Source organism: Dysidea avara, chromosome 2 (assembly GCF_963678975.1).
Source record: "Dysidea avara chromosome 2, odDysAvar1.4, whole genome shotgun sequence".
NCBI lineage: Eukaryota > Metazoa > Porifera > Demospongiae > Dictyoceratida > Dysideidae > Dysidea > Dysidea avara.
In genome coordinates this window covers 52,106,257-52,127,944 of record NC_089273.1, presented here as the reverse complement: position 1 = coordinate 52,127,944, position 21,688 = coordinate 52,106,257, and the positions used below count along the sequence as shown (strand labels likewise).

Below are 21,688 nucleotides of genomic sequence, written 5' to 3'. Positions count from 1 at the left end.
GCATCATTTATGACAATTACTGAGTCCTGGCTGTCTTCCATTAGTTGCAAACAAACCAGCTTCCCACGGCCACACTCACCTAGGCACTTGCTGACCGGCTTAGCTAGGTAGCTAGCTCAGTGCCGTTACACACACCAAGGTATCGTCGTACTAATAGCCGTTCACATGAAACTAGGGTAGAGCTAGCTACATACAAATAAAGAAGCTATTAAACTCAGGTTCGAAAGTAGCTAAACCTTCCGTACTTGCTTGTTACTAAGTGTCTCACGTGTAATATTTATGGTTACGTAATATGCGGGAGTGGCTCTGGGCGCTTGCGGGACTTGCGTTGCCGCTTTTTCCATTTCTCCCTTGGTAACCACTGAGCGAAGAAGGATGCCAGGAAATAAACGATGGTATTTGGAGGCTAATGAATCAGGGATTTTATTTTGCCGTGACGGAAAAGAAGCGTGTAACAAAGGCCGACCATTTGGTGTTATTAAAGACATATTCTACGGTAGCGAGTATGCTCAGGCGAAACAGTTCAAGGAAAATGCAATTGAGGTACACACGTAGAACTATATAGAATAAGTTAATACAACTCTTGGCAACTGTTTACACATAGCTAGGCCCGGGCATGCCTACGTAGCGAGCTTGTACGTAAGTAAATAATAAAATGATACCCGAGCTGATATTGACACGTACTTAAGGGTGTATATACCGAAAATCTTAATTCCCTAACAGGTTAATTGACTGGAGTTTTAGATACTTTTTTGAGCAGTTATTTCTTAATTCAAGTTTTGTAACTTCTCACCTTGTTAGCTATCAACATGTAGCTACTGTAAATACATTACAGAGACCTCGGTCTCGTGTGACCATACACAACCTGACTCTATAAAATATCTGTATGAGTATGGCATGCAAGGTTAATAAAACAACAACAAAACCTAAACTATAGTATGTTCATTCATGTTGAGCTGATCCTGAAAAGCAGCTAAAAATTAAAAGTGGATTTTTTCTCAACAGAGTTAACATTTAAGCCAACTGGATTATTATTGGTAGCTAACAGCAAAGTTGTCAACAACAGACACATACAGTTTGGCTCCATTACAAGTTTGGGAAAGGGCTGTACTGGACACTGTACTTATATGGCTTCCCCATAGTATATTGTGAAAATTTTGATTGGCCATAAATATTATGTCAAACATTTGAACTACAAGATTTTGAACTATTTTTAGCGGGTCAAGCAGTGCTATAAATGAGCCAAATTTCAAGATTGCGTATAATTGAATCCATGAGTTAGTAAATGTTTTTGAGGATACAGCTCAATGTGAACATACTATACATGAATTTGCTACATTTTATATAACTACGCTAGCAATTCTGGGTCAAGAAAATCTTCTGTGAGCATGCAGGATATGTACATTTTAGTTGCATATAGATTTCCCATAATATTTATTATGGTTCCCATGAAAACTGTAGCTGCCAATCAAGGGTGTCAATTATGACTGTTGGTATTTTCTATCGACCAATAAGTATAGCTAGTCAATTCTCAATATTATAACACATGTGCCACTACTGGCTCTGATATTTCAAGCCATTCACTTAGCTCACTTGTTTTTGTACATATTAGCTATAATTATATGTGACTGAATTTTGGAAAATCACCCATATGGGCGCACGTGAAATAATTAGAATTTTCATGTTTAGTGGGTTGCTAATAAGCGCAGGGCACAATTTTGAAAATATTTCAAGCATTTTCTTGTAATTTAAGGTATTGAGAATGGCTTAAAAACCATCAACAAGTAGATTTGCACTGTAAAGTTTGTGATTTGATCATTAAATATTATAGGTGTCAAATGCGCCCATATGGGTGATTTTCCAAAATTCAGTCACACATTGGAATGCCACGTCATTTATGAACCAATTCTCTTTGTACAGATTATATTTAAGTCTGGTACAAAAGTTTTGGTGAATCGTCAAAACTTTGAATGGAACAAGAGCTCATTTAGTGAAGAATTTAAAGCTACCACTAGCGCCTCAGAATTTATCACTGTATGGCAACGAATCACTACGGTAGATTCAAGAACACAACAATCTGTACGTCGTAGTGAAAGTAGCTCCCCAGAATCCAGCCAAGCATCTAGCAGCCATAGTACACAGTCCACTGTTAGTGTTGACTCTGAGGTTGTTCCACCAGCTTCCAAGAGGCTGTGCTTAGAAAGGCCAAGCACAGTTACAACTGGTAGTGCAGACCATGGCCAGTCGCCACTTCATTTAAACCCAATTGATGATGTGATACTATCAAAGAGAATGGGTATGTTATACTTAACAAATTACATGGCAGTTTCATGTTTCATGTATAGGATTGTTTCGATTGCCTGTTAGTAACCTGATGCAGCCACAGTCTGATCTTAGGCTCATAAGAAAACTAGACACCACCTTTGTGAACAACTTGAAGAAACGCATACAGGAAGATCCAACTGGACCAGGCGTGCCACCAATTGCTGCACTGTGTGTTAATGTTGACAAGGAGAATTTTACTGAACGATACAAGGATTCGTATCGGTATGAGGTGTTAGGTGGACAACATACAGTGGCTGCAAAGGCTGAGTTGCTAAGGGAAAATCCTAGTAATTCTCTCTACAACCAAGTGTTTGCTGAAGTGTACATCGATCTGAGTGAAAAGGAGTCACTGAGGCTTGCTTCAAGACACAACAACAATGGCCATTTTATACACCGTATGAGCCACAAAGATTATGTAAGTTTCTATTTAATACTGTATATATATGGTAGAGGTATGTACATGTATCAGGGGCAGTGGAGCAGGCCAAAGAGTGGGGGCAACTTTGGTAATGACTGTTTAAGTCATACAAGATTCATGCATGCCATTTTAGGGATCTGGGGCATTCTTCCAGGAGAATTTTCAGGTTTTATAAGCTCTGAGTTAGCATTTTAGGTTATTCCACTGTGTTATTACATGAGTAGTTACAATTTTAAAGAGCTAGGCATAAAATGTGAATGTTCTATTAGAGTATATTGATCTTTCATTACAAGCATTGGCCAAAAAGTGTGTGTGTTTGTGTGTGTGTGTGTGTGGGGGGGGGGGGGGGGTTTGTATGCATGGCCCCCTCCTCCCCCATCTCTATTGCCTATGTCATAGGTACTGCATGTATGCATACATGCACAGTATATTTTACTTTTGTTGTTGTTCATATGATTATGATTATGATTATGATGTGATTTTGGGTTGAGGCTTAGAAGCCTGTACACCCATTCAATTACATACATATACATACATAAATTAGATGCTATGAATATAATTATTACATTAACATAAATCTATAGTCATAAAAGTAATTATCTACAGCTGATTTAAAATTATTTAATAAAGAATTTCCTACAATATCACTCGTAAGATTGTTCCAATCATTAATTACTCTAGTACCAAAATAGTTGACCCGACATGAAAGGTGGGCAGGGGGCTTAAGTAATTTATATGCATGACCTCTAGTTTGTGTATTGTGGGAGAAAGTAAAAAAGTTGGAGTGATCCAGATTGAAGTAATCGTTCAACATCTTGAAAAGAAATATTAAGTCACCACGTCTGTGCCTGTACAAAAGAGATGGTAAATTCATTGATGTCAGTCGATCTATGTAAGGCTTGTCTCTTAAAGATGGTATTAGTTTTGTAGCACGCCGTTGCACACCCTCAAGTTTACGTTGATCTAATACATAATGGGGTCCCCAAATTACATTTCCGTATTCTAATATTGGTCGAACCATTGATTTATACAACCGTGATAGTACAAATTCATTCAAATCGATAAAGCTTCTTTTCATACAAGCCAATACCCTGTTCACTTTCATAGCTACTTCAGAAGCATGTTGGTGGAACTTTAAATTCGCATCAAATATAATACCCAAGTCCTTATGGCAATTAACTGAGTCCAATGAGACACCATTAAGATAGTAGCCTCCAAAGCTGTGTGTGGCTCGACCAAAGTGAATCACTTTACATTTAGTAACATTGAACTTCAGTTGCCACACATCACACCATTTGGCTAGATTATCTAAATCAGTTTGGAGTTGTACATGGTCTGCCAAAGTAGAAATGGTTCGTATAAGCTTGGTATCATCTGCAAATAAAAACACATGACTTGAGATGGATTTCGGCATATCATTAACGTAAATAAGGAAGAGAAGAGGTCCTAGAATTGATCCTTGTGGAACACCACTCTTCACATCTTGCCAACATGATTTTTCTCCGTTTAAAACAATGCGCTGTCTCCTATTGGATAGAAATCCATCAATCCATCTAAGAAGGTTGCCTGTAATTCCATAGTGTTCAATCTTATACAATAAACGTTTATGTGGCACACTATCAAAAGCTTTCTGCAGATCCATGTAAATAACATCAACAGGTACTACACGATCAAGTGATTTATGCAATGATTTTTCACACATAACTTTTTTACATGTCTATATCTTACAGCTGTCCCAGCATTAACTGTGTAGTTTACTACCTTTATTACTGTAGCTGTAGCTATCAGCTTTCAGCATCAAAGTACCTGACTCACGAATAATTTTTTTACTAGTAGCTACCAGTACCACAGCAAATGTTTCATACAGTATATACAGTATACATTATACACTTAGAAGAGCACATCACAAAAAAATATTTTTTGTCTAATTAGTTTACGTAAAATTATTTAATGTTTGCACAAAAACAAATCCATTATGATATATACATGTTTAATATCACTGTTATTTGCTTTATTGCCTGCATTTGTCATAATTTTATGATTTTATGTAGATTTACTCTATCATTTCTAACAGCTTACAAAATATTATTTTGATATGTAGGTCCAGTCTTGTCGGGCTATGTTGTATAGCATAAGCAGTGAAGACATTCCAGCCCCAACAATCCATTGGAAGGAGATCTGTAAAGAATGCATTTTAACACCAGTAAGCTAGCTTAGTATTTTAATGTATAGCTGATACCTGTAAAAACATTATAAAGTGAATGTGGGCTATTTTATTTTTGTCTACTAGAGTGATGACACTATAGCTAGGTGTGTAGAGCAGACATTTGTCAATTACGAGATGTAGTCTCATACAACACTGTTTACTTTATGGCTTTCCCATTGTAATTGTATGGCAAAAATTTTGGTATATCATATTGGATTCAAATAGTGGATCTACTCACAATTAAGTTACTGTCTCTAAGGTGTAAGCTTAGAGACAGTAACAGTGTTGTAAGCTATTGCACTACAACACCGTATACACAATGTACTACTAACATAATATTATATTATCACACTATACTATATCACACCTATTTGCTAAGTTAACGCAGCCATAGGACACAAATAATGGCCTTAGCTACCTTTACACAATAAAATAAGGACCAAGTCAACTTGTGACAAGACTTGTTTACTCACCTACTTAACAGATATATACCATGTGGCCATGCTCTGCTTTGAGTCAAATGGAGTACTAGAACTAGCTATCACACATCCATGTACCTCTTTTCTTCAGTGTTAGCCTATGTAAATATGCGAAAGTTACTGTTTACACATGCATGTATTTCAAACGGTCATCCACATCAGTTAGTCTGTATTCGCTGCCATGTATTAATTAATTTTATCATTCTTTTAGGATATGTCTAGAACGCAATGTGAAAATATTTTTTCACAAGCAGCGTTTGCTCCATTGGTATGGGAGAAGGCTGTGATCGTGATGGAGAAGTTTGAAGATGGAAAGCTCAAGGATCAAAAATTAAGCAAAAAAAGCCTTATTTCAAAGCCTGAATTCAAACAACACCACTTCCAGTGTCTCCATAATCTGGCCCCATCATTCCAAGAGCAAATTTTACAACAAGTAGCTGATTGTAAGATAACTCTAGAAGAGATGAAGAAGCAATCAAATAATTTCAGAGCTCTAGAGAATGTGAAGAAAGTGTTTGCCAGAGCCACTACCACCAACTCATCATGGGAAGAAGCAAAGGTTCGATTTCCTTGGCACACAAGTGAAGAAAATTTCAGTCAATTCCTTGGCTTAAATTTCAACAAAGGTGTCCCAGACTCTTTCCGATCATATATACAAGCTGCATTGAAAGGAGAAAAACATTATGAGAAGAACAGACATGTCTATCAGGGATCAGAAGCTGTTGTCATTGAACTGTCCATCAATAATATTACTCTGGCTAAAGTGCAGCAGTCGTATCCATCATACTCAGGATCTAACCTGATCCTTACTTCAATTCCTAAGGTACATGACCAATTCACCACGACTGGTATTTGGCCAGTGTTGAAAGATTTCTTAGCCAGCAAAAAATCCATAAATCTTAACACGAGAGCTAACACCTATTGGTGATCAGCCAGGATTCATGTTTCACCATACTTATATGACTGCATGAATTTGACAAAACCAGGAATCCACACACATCTAGTTTTTTAACTTAAGGACCATAACTCAAAGGAGGAGTCCAAATTTTGGACTTTTTCTCATAATACTGTAAAAGCCTTGGGTGAAAATTCTAGGTCAATAGCTTCTGAGAGGTAAAGTTGTAGTTGGTTAAAGTGAGGAAATTAGATAATCATTTACTTTAACTGTGAAACTTTGCTTTGTGAAGGTTATACACAGAGCTCAGGAAGCCTGGTTTTTTCAAAACAAGTCACAAATTGTGGTGGGTTTTGCAAGCAGGAGAAACATTAATTAAAACCATCAGCATAGGTAATAATTGCATAATAGTTATATGGGCATAACGTGGAGTCTATAGAATTTACAAAACATGAAGGCCCGAGGCTGTAGTGAACGAGTGCAGTGAGACCACTATTAAGGACCTGATTATAAATTCATGTACCCTTGTAATATTACTGCATGTTAATTAGGAGTGTGTACTCATTGAGGTATTGAACATAATATTGTGCCGAAAGGCATGGAGTGTAAATATTAGAAAGCCTATAAATAGACACCATTTTTTACTAACTGTTTGTAATTATGAAATACCGTCTGTACATGTTGCTGTCAGACCTTCAGTGCTAGTCACTGTAAAGCAATTATGCTATTATGGTAGCCTAATTTTGCAGCACCTCTTATTAGCTATAGCATGCATATGCAGTGATGATCTTTCTTTGGTCCTCTGATAAAGCTTTACCCCATAGTATTCTTAAAGCCAGGTGTAATTCACATGAGCTAATAAACCCATTGAACTAGCCTAGTTGTGCGCATGTTATTTCATCAATCTTTCATTGGGCAATAAATTATTTACAAGTCCAGTTTGGCTATACTAGTACTGTTTATCATATCTGGCACCCTTTTGTCTTGTACTTCTTTGTAATGCGCACAGGGATTAATATAATTTGGATGGGTTTATCAGGCTGTACACATCATAAACTTGTATAGTTATGGTGCATGCACTTCTCTGTGTGTATATACGTATAGCAGTGTACATATATGCTCTTCAAGAGTGCTTATCAAACTTGAGTGGTTAATGTGTTTACATACTATTTATGTATTAATAATACAAAGCAAAAATTTAATGATCATTACCACAGCACCGGATACGTACTATCTACATAAATATAATATGCTATACACCTTATATACTGTAGCTATACTATTATGTACTATTTCATTGTACTGTATAGGAATGGGATGATACACAGATAAGGCAAGCTGCTTTAACCTGCAGGCAGATAAATTGCTTGGAGAGTGCAACGCTTCCATATTTCAACATTGCTATGATTTGCACATGCCGTGAGCAAGCAGTGATGGTGGAAGAATCCTTGAGACAATGTGTTGAAGCTGTGCAGGTTGCTTTCTTTTATGATCAAAGCATTTCTTGTACAGGTAAATTACATAAATAATGTGATTGCTGTTTACAATATTACAAAGTCTGCATGTTTTACAAACTGGTGTACCACAGCTATATTCTTCATAATAATGTGTGGTGATTATAGGAAGTGGATTTCAGCTGGTTGATGCCGTGGGTGTCGTTGTCCTGGGTCATTTTTCTATCGATGGCCAAGTGAGAAAGGAGCACTTTTCCAAGAGGCACCATAATATATTTGTTGTTGACAACAAACAAAAGCTGCGGGAGAACATTATTGAACTGCTATCATTCCCGGGTAACACAATCATGGAGATCATTGTTGAAACAGACCAGTATTCAGGTAAAACTAACAATATAAATTATATACTTTATACTCAGGCCAGTCTTATAATTTCATTGAATATGAATCTAAAGTCTGAAACTCTTAATATACTTGCGTCCTACCTCTGGGGTTGCCTAATGAGTCTGAGAGTAAAATCAACTCTACTTAAACTGCAAGTACACTGTTCATACATAGTAGTAGTAGTGGAACATTATATCCTTGGCGTAGATCACATTTAAACAGTCTAATCTTTGGCCTAAATGTAGTGTTTGGACATCAGTGCACAAACGCACAGAGAAACATCTACAATATTAGTGTATGACTAATAGATTGTAAGTGGGGGGCATTACAGATGCAATAATTTATTATTTTGAGATTACTAAATTTTACGAATAGAAATTTGTCTTGAAAATGCTCATCTCTCTTACAATATTATTTGGAGGACTTGCCTATCCCTCAGAATTGAATTTGGTGACTAAGTTTGAAAATGTTTCCAATTCAGAAAGTTAAAGTAGCTATACATGACTGCTCAATGAGAAAACTGATCTGGAAGGGCTCTATCTTGGATGCATGCCATGCTTAATCGTATGGATCCCTGATCAACGTTCTCTTTTACATCAACATTGGGGCAATGTACGTACATTTAGTTCATACTTAAATGTAACTCCACCAATTAATACACATAATAGTTATACAGATATGATGCAGAATCTATGGAATTTATAAGCCTAAAGGCCCGAGGCTGGAGATACTGAGTATATGTTATATTGTGCCTAAAGGTGTGGAGCATTCATGTATTATAAAACAAGGTGGAGTATATGATATTTACATATTACCCACACAAAACAGCCTAGTAACTAAATAGAGTCTATAGATTTTATAATGGGATAACAAATTTGGCATTCTATTATTGTATCACCCATGTATATATGATATGAACTAAACCTTGGAAATTGAATGGGATAACAAATGTGGCACTCCATCTCTACTAATCAATAAAAATACAGCATAGCTACAGTATAAGGGGAAACAAATTTGTGATTCCTGTTAGCTACCTAGCTGCATGTGTGTTATTATGAATGTTACTTTACAGTATCTACTGGAGTCATTTCCCTTAAGAAAGGTAGAAGTTATGTGGGTGTTGTGGGGTATGCCAGGATTGCTGCAACGATTAGAAAAGAGCTAGCATGCATTGAAGGCAATGAAAGTTACGAAGAAGAAACTGATGAGAGTCATGCCGACAATTCAGAATAGAATGTTACAGCTGTATAACACTTCCATTTAGTGGTCTTTAGTGCATTTATACATATAATACTATAAATTATTAACTGCATTATTAGAGATTGTAAACTTTATATGTAATGGTGAGAATATTATGTTGCTGTACAAATAAAGCATGTAATTAACCTATAAATTTGACAAATTACCAAATAACTCAGTGATTCATACACCGAAACAGCAAATCAGAATTGGGGGGTATAAATCATAATCAGTTTTTTGCTTGGCGTGCCTCAAGCGTTTTCCCAAACGGTTAATGCCATAGTACAGTAGGGATAACTCATGAAAGTCAATATGTAGCCATGCAAATGTCTTAGTCGTGGAAGGTATCTCGCGAGTTTACTGCATAGCTATAATTTAACATAACCGACGTTTGAGTGGATATATTTTACGTGTAAATTATATTTGTGAGTGGTTAATTGCAGTTCCACGCGAAATCACGTGTATTATCATGCGTGGGGTACCATGCCAGGGGCGGATCTAGGATTTATAAAGGGGGGGGGGCTAACTCAAGGTACTAATCTCTTGGGTAGAGGTGTGCAAAGCACACTTCCCCTCCGCATGCTGGAACTAGGGGGGTCTGGGGGCATGCCCCCCAAGGAAAATTTTGAAAAATAGATGCTAAATATTGCAATTTGGGGACATTTCTGCATAAAATTCATAATATTTTCTGCCTGTAGATATTTTATATACTGCCTTTAGATTATAGGTATGGCTCTCTGAAGCATCTTGTTAATGGAAACGTTTGGGTGGGTACAGACAACCAAGTACATGATGCACCCCTCTCACAATTGCACAACACTGAATAGGTGCATGTTAGAATAATAATGTCGAAAGTGGAAAATTTTGAAATTTGAACAATATAAGATTGAATCTGAGAGCATTTTCAATGGAGATTGTGTACCTGAATTAAGTATTGCCGTACATATTAACTACACAAGTAGATGAATGAAGCCCATTAAACAGACCAATGCACTTCATTGTATGTATAGGTGCAGGCAGATTTGGAAAAAGTTCATAACAGAATCAACTACATGTTTCCAGTGAATGTTCTATTAGAGTAGTTAGCTGACTGCTCTATTAGAGTATCTCGATCTTGTACGCCTCCAATGCTGATCCAGGTCCTTGTTGCATAAACTTTAGCATAAATCCACTGATAATACCTTGGAAAGATGTTTATAAGGTGGTTTTATGAGTATTTGTATTATTAGTGATCATATAATTATGCTAAGACAAAATTTCATTATAATGCTCAGCATATTGATCAAGTAAAGCCTAAATATGAAGTGGAGGGGGGGGGGCTTCAGCCCCCAAAGCCCCCCCTCTGGATCCGCCCCTGCATGCGTGTGTGAAGTTATAGTTGAGCTGTACAGTAGTCAAGCGAACAAAAGCCCAAAAAGATGAGCAAGCTTTACGTAGTTCAACACTTAAGACCCTGGCTAAAAGAGGGCGGACACTACGAGGAACATGGGCAATAGTATTAACAGGACAAACCATAACATGGTCCATCATAAAGGTAAGTACCTCAGATTCCATAGCCGCAGAACCTTGAAAAGAGCCACATGCAACAGAGTTTAAACCAATTTGTAATGGATCAGATATAGTGGAGGAAGGTTCATCAATGATAGGGGGAGTGGAGGCACATGGGATAGACAACTGAGATAAGGGAATGCTTGACACAGTATTAGCATTTACAAGTGGTGCACCGCAATGTTTTCCTGTACTCAGAAGATGCCTACATCCAGAATTACGAAAACGTAAGTGAGAAGCCCAATGGCAGGAAGGTTGTGAGCAAATCAAACGATTACAAGAATAAAAAAAGTCAGCAGGTGGAAAGGTAGACCTTGAAATATGAACAGAATTAATGTGCTGCCAGAGATGTGAACAGGAGGAGAAATGCTTATTACACAAAGGACAGTCATTTAGATCTGAATCAGGTGACGGGGTGTGACTGGGGCTGGCTACAAGGAAAGATAACAAAAGATCTGGATCATCAGCTGCAACGGCTGTAGTAACTGGAGATGATGAAGTATTAACTGAGGATTTGCTGACTAAATTATCAACTGATGACTCACTAACTGAAGTATTAACTGAGGACTTACCAACTGTAGATGGTGAAGTATTAACTGAGGACTTGCTGACTGTAGATGGTGAAGTAATAACTGAGGACTTACTGACAGTAGAAGGTGAAGTATTAACTGAGGACTTGCTGATGGTAGATGGTGAAGTAATAACTGAGGACTTGCTGACGGTAGATGGTGAAGTACTAACTGAGGACTTGCTGACTGTAGATGGTGAAGTATTAACTGAGGACTTGCTGATGGTAGATGGTGAAGTAATAACTGAGGACTTGCTGATGGTAGATGGTGAAGTAATAACTGAGGACTTGCTGACTGTAGATGGTGAAGCACTAACTGAGGACTTGCTGACTGTAGATGGTGAAGCACTAACTGAGGACTTGCTGACTGTAGATGGTGAAGCACTAACTGAGGACTTGCTGACTGTAGATGGTGAAGCACTAACTGAGGACTTGCTGACTGTAGATGGTGAAGTACTAACTGAGGACTTGCTGACTGTAGATGGTGAAGTGTTAACTGAGGACTTGCTGACGGTAGATGGTGAAGTATTAACTGAGGACTTACTGACTGTAGATGGTGAAGTGTTAACTGAGGACTTGCTGACGGTAGATGGTGAAGTATTAACTGAGGACTTGCTGACAGTAGATGGTGAAGTATTAACTGAGGACTTGCTGACTGTAGATGGTGAAGTATTAACTGAGGACTTACTGACTGAGGATGGTGAAGTATTAACTGAGGACTTGCTGACGGTAGATGGTGAAGTATTAACTGAGGACTTGCTGACGGTAGATGGTGAAGTATTAACTGAGGACTTGCTGACGGTAGATGGTGAAGTACTAACTGAGGACTTGCTGACTGTAGATGGTGAAGTATTAACTGAGGACTTGCTGACGGTAGATGGTGAAGTAATAACTGAGGACTTGCCGACTGTAGATGGTGAAGCACTAACTGAGGACTTGCTGACTGTAGATGGTGAAGTACTAACTGAGGACTTTCTGATTGTAGATGGTGAAGTACTAACTGAGGACTTGCTGACTGTAGATGGTGAAGTACTAACTGAGGACTTGCTGACTGTAGGTGGTGAAGTATTAACTGAGGACTTGCTGACTGTAGGTGGTGAAATAACAATTGAGGACTTGCTGACGGTAGATGGTGAAGTATTAACTGAGGACTTACTGACTGTAGATGGTGAAGTATTAACTGAGGACTTGCTGATGGTAGATGGTGAAGTAATAACTGAGGACTTGCTGACGGTAGATGGTGAAGTAATAACTGAGGACTTGCTGATGGTAGATGGTGAAGTAATAACTGAGGACTTGCTGACTGTAGATGGTGAAGTATTAACTGAGGACTTGCTGACTGTAGATGGTGAAGTATTAACTGAGGACTTGCTGACGGTAGATGGTGAAGTATTAACTGAGGACTTGCTGACGGTAGATGGTGAAGTATTAACTGAGGACTTGCTGACTGTAGATGGTGAAGTATTAACTGAGGACTTGCTGACAGTAGATGGTGAAGTAATAACTGAGGACTTGCTGACGGTAGATGGTGAAGTAATAACTGAGGACTTGCTGATGGTAGATGGTGAAGTAATAACTGAGGACTTGCTGACTGTAGATGGTGAAGTAATAACTGAGGACTTGCTGACTGTAGATGGTGAAGTATTAACTGAGGACTTGCTGACTGCAGATGGTGAAGTACTAACTGAGGACTTGCTGACTGTAGGTGGTGAAATAACAATTGAGGATTTGCTGACTAAAGATGGTGGAGCACTAACTAAGGATTTGTTGACTGGCACACACATAAATCGCCTTGGCAACACAATGCTTTTGTTCGAATTGAAGTGCAATCATCCGACGTAACAAGCATATGTGCGCTGTCTAATTGAATTCCTTTTGAAATGATTAGGTATTTATATTTCACCAGACCCTTACTTTATGCGAAGGGGCGGGCGGCGCCAGACTAAGGCGCACCCCTCACCAGTAATTACATCTGGTTCACGTGCGATCGACAAAGATGGTCTCTAGAGAACTCTGGTTCTTGTGGGTAATTGTGCTATTGTTCAATGAAGGTACGTAGATAGTTAATTACTGTCCTGTGCTGCCATCACATGACTGAGAAATATCTTCTCACATATCAAAACTTGTGTAAGATATTCTGGATTTCCGAATGGGTTACGTCCTTTTCGTATAAAATGACACTGACTCTAAACAAGGTGCCATAACTTCCGCGTACTCTGGTTGACAGACACGAAGTTGTTTGGTTTATCAGATTCCTTGATGAAAGGCGATTCGATTCATGTGCAAGTTCTTTGTGTAGTAACGAATGGGAAGCGAAAAAGGAACCTTGTACAGCGAAATCATAGATTATATAGTCGTTACCCGGGATATGTAACGTAACCGCGCACTCCAATAGCAACAATACATTCCAAATTCCGCATCCGTGTTGTTAATTATTTTTATGCGATCCTCGTTCTTGCTTGATGGTGAAGCAAAACTACCGACTCTACTCCATTGTTTGTTCGTTTAAAAGTGAGTTTAAGTAACTGAAAGACCATGCTGCTAAAAAGAAGCGGTAAATTCGGCCGTGTTTTGACGTTTCTATGGAATTTATGAGAAATTGGGGCGAAGCGGATCATGCCTATTTTTGCGTACCATTTTGATTGCAATAACGCTTCTATTTAGACAGTCCGATGCTTTTCTACAGTAAAGAACTCACCCAAGATTAATAATAACTGGTTATATTATTGATTTCATCCTGGTACGTCTGGTTGTGGACTGCTGTTTGTAAGAGTTGTTAATAGCAACAAGAAATTTTTGTGGACCTGCCAAGCTGAACTGCTGGTACTAATTCAATAATTTTTATATTGAAAGTTATCTACTGTTGTTATAGTTTGAGATGAGTTATATAATAAAGTGTTGTGTTACTGGTGATTGTTTCTATGACTCACAGAATTCACTCATTATGTGTGATGTATTTTACACTTCTATGTGTTGTATTTATTACACTAACTTGTTATACAGATAAATTTAGTAGAAAACAACCTGCCATTCCAATAAAGGAAGGTTGTGTAGCTACCACTGAAGCAATGGAGGTAGCTGCCTGCTTTGGCCGGTAACTACTGAAGGTGATTTAGCACTACAAAAGATGTGAAACATCAATTCAGCTGCTTTTAATAGAGCAGCCTGGTTGCCTTTGTCTTCTAAACTTTAAATTGTCTAGTTGCATTTTTGAGAGCTATTCAACAGTTTCAGTGGATCTCATCGTATATATCTGACTTCGGCAAGTGATGAAATTTTTTGATTAGACTTCCCTAGACGGCACATTAGATGACACATACCTGACATCATAATACAATAGCACTATATGTTGTCAGTGGTGATGCTGTACTTTTTAATGGTCAGGCTAATGGTAGTCTCCACTGCTATCTGCAGAGTGCCATCATATACAACCTGGCCACGTGATAATATATATGCTGTTCAAATCTGCATGTACATCATATACCAACGTTTACTGTGAAACACAACTTGTAAATCAGTAGTCAGTTGACCACATGCAAATCTAGCAGTACAATGGAAGTACTCATGTTGTATATGTAATTGTAGCACAATAATTGTGATATAACACACTGTATGTAGAAAAATGTAATAAAATATGACTGTCCTTCAAATTATTTTTACATCGGCCACTTGGAGTTCAGTAATTCATTCAAGAAACTTTGCATGTCTATCTAGCACTAGTGAATCTCAGAGGTATTCCATTTATGAGGTTGCATCCATGACCATGCGGCATCGATCGTTTGATCATGTCATTAATCGCATCTCTGGTACAATAAATTTTTCACCAGTACCTTGTGAAAAGGCTTAATTGCAGAGGTTGGTTGGAAATGAATGCAATCCGGTACACTCTAGATGAAGCAAGTGACAATTAATGATGTCACCATATGCTTCACCATAGATAATAAACACCCCCACTCTACGGTTTCACGCAGCTACACCAATTCTTTAGCAGATGTTACATTCATGCCTGTTGTTCAGGCAAATCTGGTTGCATTGTCTTAGTTAATGGTGATTACACAGTGACACAGACTATATCTTTTATCAGGGATATGAAACAGTACCATCTCGATTATCGCACACTCCATTTGTATAAACTACTGTAACTACCTCTTCCACTTTTCAGGTGTTCATTCACATGATATGGGTGTAGCATCGCATGTAGCATAAGGCATCATCTTACTGTTCCTTAGATCTGTTCTTGTAATGTCACAGATTCGAATGTCGTCTATGTCTTGTACGACACAAAACCCATCAGCCCCAGGAGCAGTCACTGAAGTGCGAAGACCAGTTAGTCCAGAATGCGTGCCGGCATAGATAGTGCCATATGCTTTCATACAGCAACTACAGTAGCCAGATCATGCTGCTCTCATGCTGTTATACATCTGCTCGGGAAGGTGCTTATAAGTGCCATGAATTCCGGTGACTGAGTCACCAGAATATGTACACACTGCAGTTCTCCTAGTTTTCTGTAAGGTCTAGCGGCTATTAACGTTTGACTACTGGTAGCTGTGCTATAAATTGGATAAAAAAAACTAGGATAAAGAATGTAGCTTGGTAATAACTACCTTATTTTTATCTTAGCTCACCTTCAAATAGTTCTTTTAGCGAGTCATTTAGGAGTTTGCCATCACCTGTGCATTGTAGTTAAGCACCTCAACAACACGGAGTGTCAAAAGCGAAGTACTCCGTTTCATATCCCGGGTAATGACTATATAATCTATGGCGAAATTTATACTTGTTCAGAATGCCCGTAAAAACACCTTTCTTCAACATATCCCTGTAAACTAACCTGTTTAACAATTTGTACGGTCGGAGTCTTATTAAGCATCTTTTGCTGAGTAGAATGATACCAAATTTAGTGAATTTGGTTAAGAATAACAACTTTTAAATTGGGATTTTCCCGCCAAGATAAATAAATTTTCCAATAGGTTAATGTATGGAGTGCATATTATGTCATCATCAGCAGTAAACAACTGTCGCCATGGTGACATTTTCCCATTTGTACGGTCGGAATGGGATAGAGAAATTCAAGGGCTTTCTTTTATTGTGCGGTGTGCTGTAGAGATTTTGTGAGTTAAAGGTTGTAAATTAGTGTTTTTGTGTGTAGTGTAAAATATATGTATTTTTCATTGGACAAAGAATGACAAAGAATGATGAGATTTTATGATCAGCCTGTTTTACCAAGTTGAGGTTTCAAAAAAGTTTTAAACAGATACTGGGTTTATTTAATGCATAACTCTTAATTTGTAAGGGTTTAACCCAGTGTTTTGGAAACTTATTGTTGACCACCTGAAAATTCTTGATTTGACAAATTCCATACATATGTTTTGATATGATTACTGTAAAAAATTAACGAGAGTGAGCTACCCAACAGGAATTTTAAAACAAATTTTATGTCTTTAGATAGTTCAAGGCTGTGGGACTTTGAAAACCAAGTATCAGCTTTCTCGGCTTCTTTGTCTGGTGGCAGCAGCCCTACAAAGTCATTTCCAACTCATATAGACTTTGTGCGTGCCAAGGCGTGGTCTGGCAAAAACCGGAAAAAAGTTGCTACAGCTTCAAGTTTCACGATAGTTTATGAAAAAAAGTGAGGGCAAAAGTATCAAGCGTTCTATTGCAAAAACCTTCCCAGGCGGAATAACTTGCCATGCAGCAAATATGTTATATACTTTTACCCAGTAACTTACTTTATACCAGCGGTACTCTATCTTTTAGCACGATTCCTTCGTATTAGCATAAAAAAAATCGTAGGCATAGAATGCGTACGTTTTTGCCCTCAAAAATGGCGGATACATTATTTTGATGATGTAAAAAGTGCCATGCCTTGACACGCACATGGTCTATAATCGGAAAAAGGTTGATTCACGGACACTCACCATCTACAAATCATACTTGTAGTATGGTGCGTGGGAATATCAAAGGCTCCCGCCAGCGTCACAAATCAGTTGTAAACAATCGCAGCTGATATGTACCTGCGTATGGCCACTGAATTAGTCCAAACGAAATCAAACACCAGACCGATCACGTGACACAGGAAGTCACAATACAATTAAGGCTAATACATCAAGGAGGTAATCGCTCTGAAACGAATAAACACACAACACTGTACTCGTTTGAATGAAAGGGAAGCAGTACAACTGCTTAAGCTGAGTCGGTAACTGTATACCACATGCTCGTTCGCCAGTAAATTAGGCTAGCTATTATAGTGTCCCAGGCCCGTACACAGGGGGGTTCGGTCGAACCCCCTATTTTAAACAGGATTTTTTTTACTGTAAAACGATCTTTTCAACTGTAATCTGTGTTCTAGTATTCATTACACGCCTTCCATGGCTTCTTACCAGCTGAACGGCATGTGACTTCCAGGTAGCGCACATTAATTCCAATCGCAATTTGTTAAATATTTTCTAATAAGAGCCCGGAATAGCAATGATAAACACCAAACTGGGTGGGCACTGTGACTGATAGACTGTTAACTATAACAAGTAAGCCTGGCTTGTTGCATTCAATGATATGAATTCTAAAGTGTCAAGTGTGTGAGTCTGTCAGCTGTTTTCTTATTATGGATGATATGTTTGGACAATGGTGAATTAGCTTATAGCTGAAGTGAATGACCCTAGTGTTGTAAACAAGTTTAAACAAACACAATAACACAGATCGTATTTGTAGTAGCCAGTGCCTTGCCAGCTGGTTACTAAGCCTACCTGTCACGAGCTGTCACCTGTAAAACTGAAGATCAGCCGTTAAACTAATTGCAGCAATTAACCAGACCACAAAATCCAAGTCAAACGTAGTGTCTTAACAGCCTTTAAAGTTTGTGTTTACACATGCGAAACAGAAAGTGTGCTCTTCATTAAACGCAAAATGAAATTAATTTCAGATTATCTTTAAGCACTGGGCTTAATATCTGTTTGTGCACACTTTGGCATCATGTTCAGAGGTTTATTTCAGGTCGTTGTTGCATGCTATATTCTTTCTAGCATAGAAATGATGGAGTGTGCATACCCTACCATTATTCTTGTTTGCGTTAGTGTGCAATGGGCCCATGTTGAGAGGAATTTGTGTCAACACAATGATGTGTGAGAAGTTTATTTAATCAGTGGATGCATTTCAGCATTTAAGCAATTTGAGACTATTCTCAGGATATTGAATATTAAACCTTTCTCAGTGTCTGGGATCACCTACTGCTTCAATCTAGAACCCCCCTTTTGAAATTCCTGCGTACGGGCCTGAGCGCTGAACCACTCAACAATGAATATCAGAAACTTTGGCTATACCCGTCTAAATGATGCGAAGCAGTAGTTACAATGGCTGGAGTGATTGGCATCGATGATGGCACCTTGCGCTTGTGCATGGCAAACGCGCTACCAATGAATAAACTAGCTAACAATGAATTAACTAACCATCAAGACAGAAATTAGTGAGTAATATCGTTCCTTGTACACAGCGCTCAGCGGTAGCCAATATTAGCCTTGCTTTCATGTTTGGCCTTCTGTGTTACAAATGGGATCTGTGCACGCCCCATACCACAAATCAGTTAGAACACACCCATTCAGTTATGTGAACACGACACCCGAGGGACATGACTAAAACATGGAACAGACTGTAAAAACGGACTAGCAAATGGACTGGGAAGAACTTGCCTGAAAACGTTTTGGCCATAGAAATTCACTGTATAACACTGACAACTTTGCAAGTGTTCACATTGACAGACTGGCGTAAAAGTATATGATACACATTTCCTGTAAACATACCTCAAACAATGTATACTTAATCAAGTTTCGATCTGTATACTTAAATTTATGGTGCGATTATCACTCCAGTGACATTTCAAGAGCTGTAATTCATGATTAAAACGATTTGATTAAATAAACTGGGGATATTTAGAAAGTAGATAAGGTGCTCTACAACCTAAATATATAAACTGTTGATTGGATGCAAGTGTGATTTGTAGACGATGAGTGCCCATGAATCGACGTTTTTTCCGATTATACGTCTTAATTGGAAATGACTTTGCAGAGCTGCTACCACCAGACGGGGGTATATTATCTATGGTAAAGTCTACAGGTAGAGTAACTCACCTAATATCAGATGGGCTCCAAAATCAGATGCAATTACTTGAACTACAACAGGACTTTTTTTGAACAAATTTTATGCCTTTAAATATATAGTTCAAAGCTGTGTGACTTTGGACACCAAGTATCAGTTTTACCAGTGGTAAGTCTTGTTTTGCCCAGAGAAACTTGTCTTGATATTAAAGGGGGAACGAAACCAACCTGTAACCAGTGGTGCTTACTAGTTTTCGTTTTTCCAAATAATACCATCTCAAAACCTGCCAAAGAAGGTATGGGAAGGCATATGATTTAACTGAAGCTATTCTTTATTGCATAGCTAAGGTTACGGGATACCGTGAATGTGCAGATACGCACGTGTTGCTTGTTTCAAGAATTTCTCCACTAGTGTTGTTTCAGTTAACTGTAACTAAACTAAAAGTACTTTTAGTAAGGTGAATATTATTTAAGTTAACTAAAACTATGACTATAACTAAAAACAAATGTATATAATCACTGAAACTATAACTATAACCAAATCTATATTATTACTAAAACTAAAACTGCTTACAATATAGCAAGTTGATCTTATTATTAAAACTGTAACTGCTTGCTAAGTGTATTTGATACTACTTCTAAAACTATATGCAACTAAAATATCTATATCATATAGTTATGTACATACTATTAAATCTATAACTAATAAAAACTGTTTCACCAAAATTCATTAACTCAGTAATGTAGGTATATACTAGGTAGTAGTGATGTAGGCAGTAGTAGTATTTTCTACAAGTGGGGAATCGACATCTGGCAAACACAACAGATTTACTGATAGTAACTTGGAAAGGGAAGTTCTACTAAGAAAGAATAAGGAATACCTGTGACAGAGAGATTGCATCAAATGCACTGTATTAAGTGTTGTATTAATCTATATTATAAAAAAATTGACAGGTCTTGTAATACAAAGATTTTGTATTACTAAGCTGGTAAAATGGTACTGAAATTATAACAAGAGTTTCATTCAGATAAAATATAGTCACTTGGTGCTTACTATAAAAGCTAAAATAATGTTTTCTTATGCACAACTAAAACTATAACTAAAAGGTTTTCAGATACATAACCAAAACCGTGTCTGAAACTAAAAGGTTTTCAAGTTTTTAAATAGAACTAGAACTAAAACATTTTCATGTACATAACTAAAACTGTAACTAAAACTAAAAGGTTTTCATGTTTCTAACTAGAACTAGAACTAAAAGATTTTGATGTACATAACTAAAACTGTATCTAAAACTAAAAAGTTTCATGTTTTTAACTGTAACTATAACTAAAACTAAAACAACAAAGAGTGAATAACCATAACTAAATCAATAACTAAAAACAATTAAGAAAGATTACTAAAACTAAAACTAAAATTATTGATGAAACTAGCTATAACTAAAACTAAAACTCCATACTAAAACAACACTATTCTCCACAATACAATGCGCTATCACCTACGTAATAAACATGCAGGTTTGTTAAGTGAAGAATGTCCATCACATAGGGTCACAACTGAACACAACAGAATGCGAGCGCATTGTTAATTACCAACCACTTCTAGCCAAAAATCAGCTAAACTACGTATTCCCCCTAGTATCTCACATGCACTACCTTTAAACAGAGCCAATATCGAGGGACTGACGAGAGATTTTAACTCCTGTTTTATTTCTTGCCAGTTTTGTTTAAAAGAAGGCTTCCTGTAACCACAAAACTTTTTAATAAAATGTGCTACGGGCAACTCAAACATTGTGTTCAAAACTCGGCTCGTCTGTCACTTGGCATTACCATAAATTACCAACCAATGGCTCTGAAATACTGACAGTCTGGTGGACAATCGATATTTTTGGCTAGAAAACTTATAGTGTAGAAGTACCATATTCACGCATGCGTACTATAAAACTGGGGTGACAGTTAACCGCACCAACTGCTAATGCTATTCATCTGAAGTTCTTGTTCGATTCGAAGTTATTCTACTAAGCTCAGTAAGCTCTGATAGTTGATTTCTTGACTTCTAAGGTGAATTATAGCTGTGTAGTGATAGAAATA

General features: G+C 37.6%; 2 protein-coding genes across 5 annotated transcripts in view; both read left to right on the top strand.

Annotated features, from left to right (window-relative positions):
- Positions 1-330: 330 nt before the first annotated feature.
- LOC136247611 (uncharacterized) lies at positions 331-9,583 on the top strand. The gene is made up of 8 exons (XM_066039379.1): positions 331-543; positions 1,921-2,296; positions 2,346-2,740; positions 4,845-4,946; positions 5,640-6,251; positions 7,634-7,835; positions 7,946-8,158; positions 9,234-9,583. Exons 1-8 carry the CDS (start codon positions 376-378, stop codon positions 9,392-9,394), a joined length of 2,229 nt encoding a protein of 742 aa, XP_065895451.1. The 5' UTR covers positions 331-375; the 3' UTR covers positions 9,395-9,583.
- A 3,904-nt stretch (positions 9,584-13,487) lies between these two features.
- LOC136247628 (hemicentin-1-like) overlaps positions 13,488-21,688 on the top strand; it is an 82,851-nt gene continuing 74,650 nt past the window's right edge. For 3 of the 4 annotated variants that reach the window (XR_010697672.1, XM_066039398.1, XM_066039397.1), the window contains exon 1: positions 13,488-13,567. Coding sequence is in view for 3 of the 4 variants with exons in the window: in XM_066039398.1 (XP_065895470.1) it covers positions 13,513-13,567 (55 nt within the window). In the remaining variant the exon portion in view is untranslated. Of the gene's footprint in view, positions 13,568-13,949; positions 14,028-21,688 lie in introns of those variants that run through there. The other variant, XM_066039399.1, reaches the window with a different exon arrangement.

Excerpts from the sequence above, each read along its gene's own strand:
- LOC136247611 (XM_066039379.1), top strand. The coding sequence starts at position 376 with ATGCCAGGAAATAAACGATGGTATTTGGAGGCTAATGAATCAGGGATT. Across the intron at positions 7,836-7,945 it reads TCAAAGCATTTCTTGTACAG|GAAGTGGATTTCAGCTGGTT; the intron begins GTAAATTACATA and ends TGGTGATTATAG. Across the intron at positions 8,159-9,233 it reads TGAAACAGACCAGTATTCAG|TATCTACTGGAGTCATTTCC; the intron begins GTAAAACTAACA and ends GTTACTTTACAG.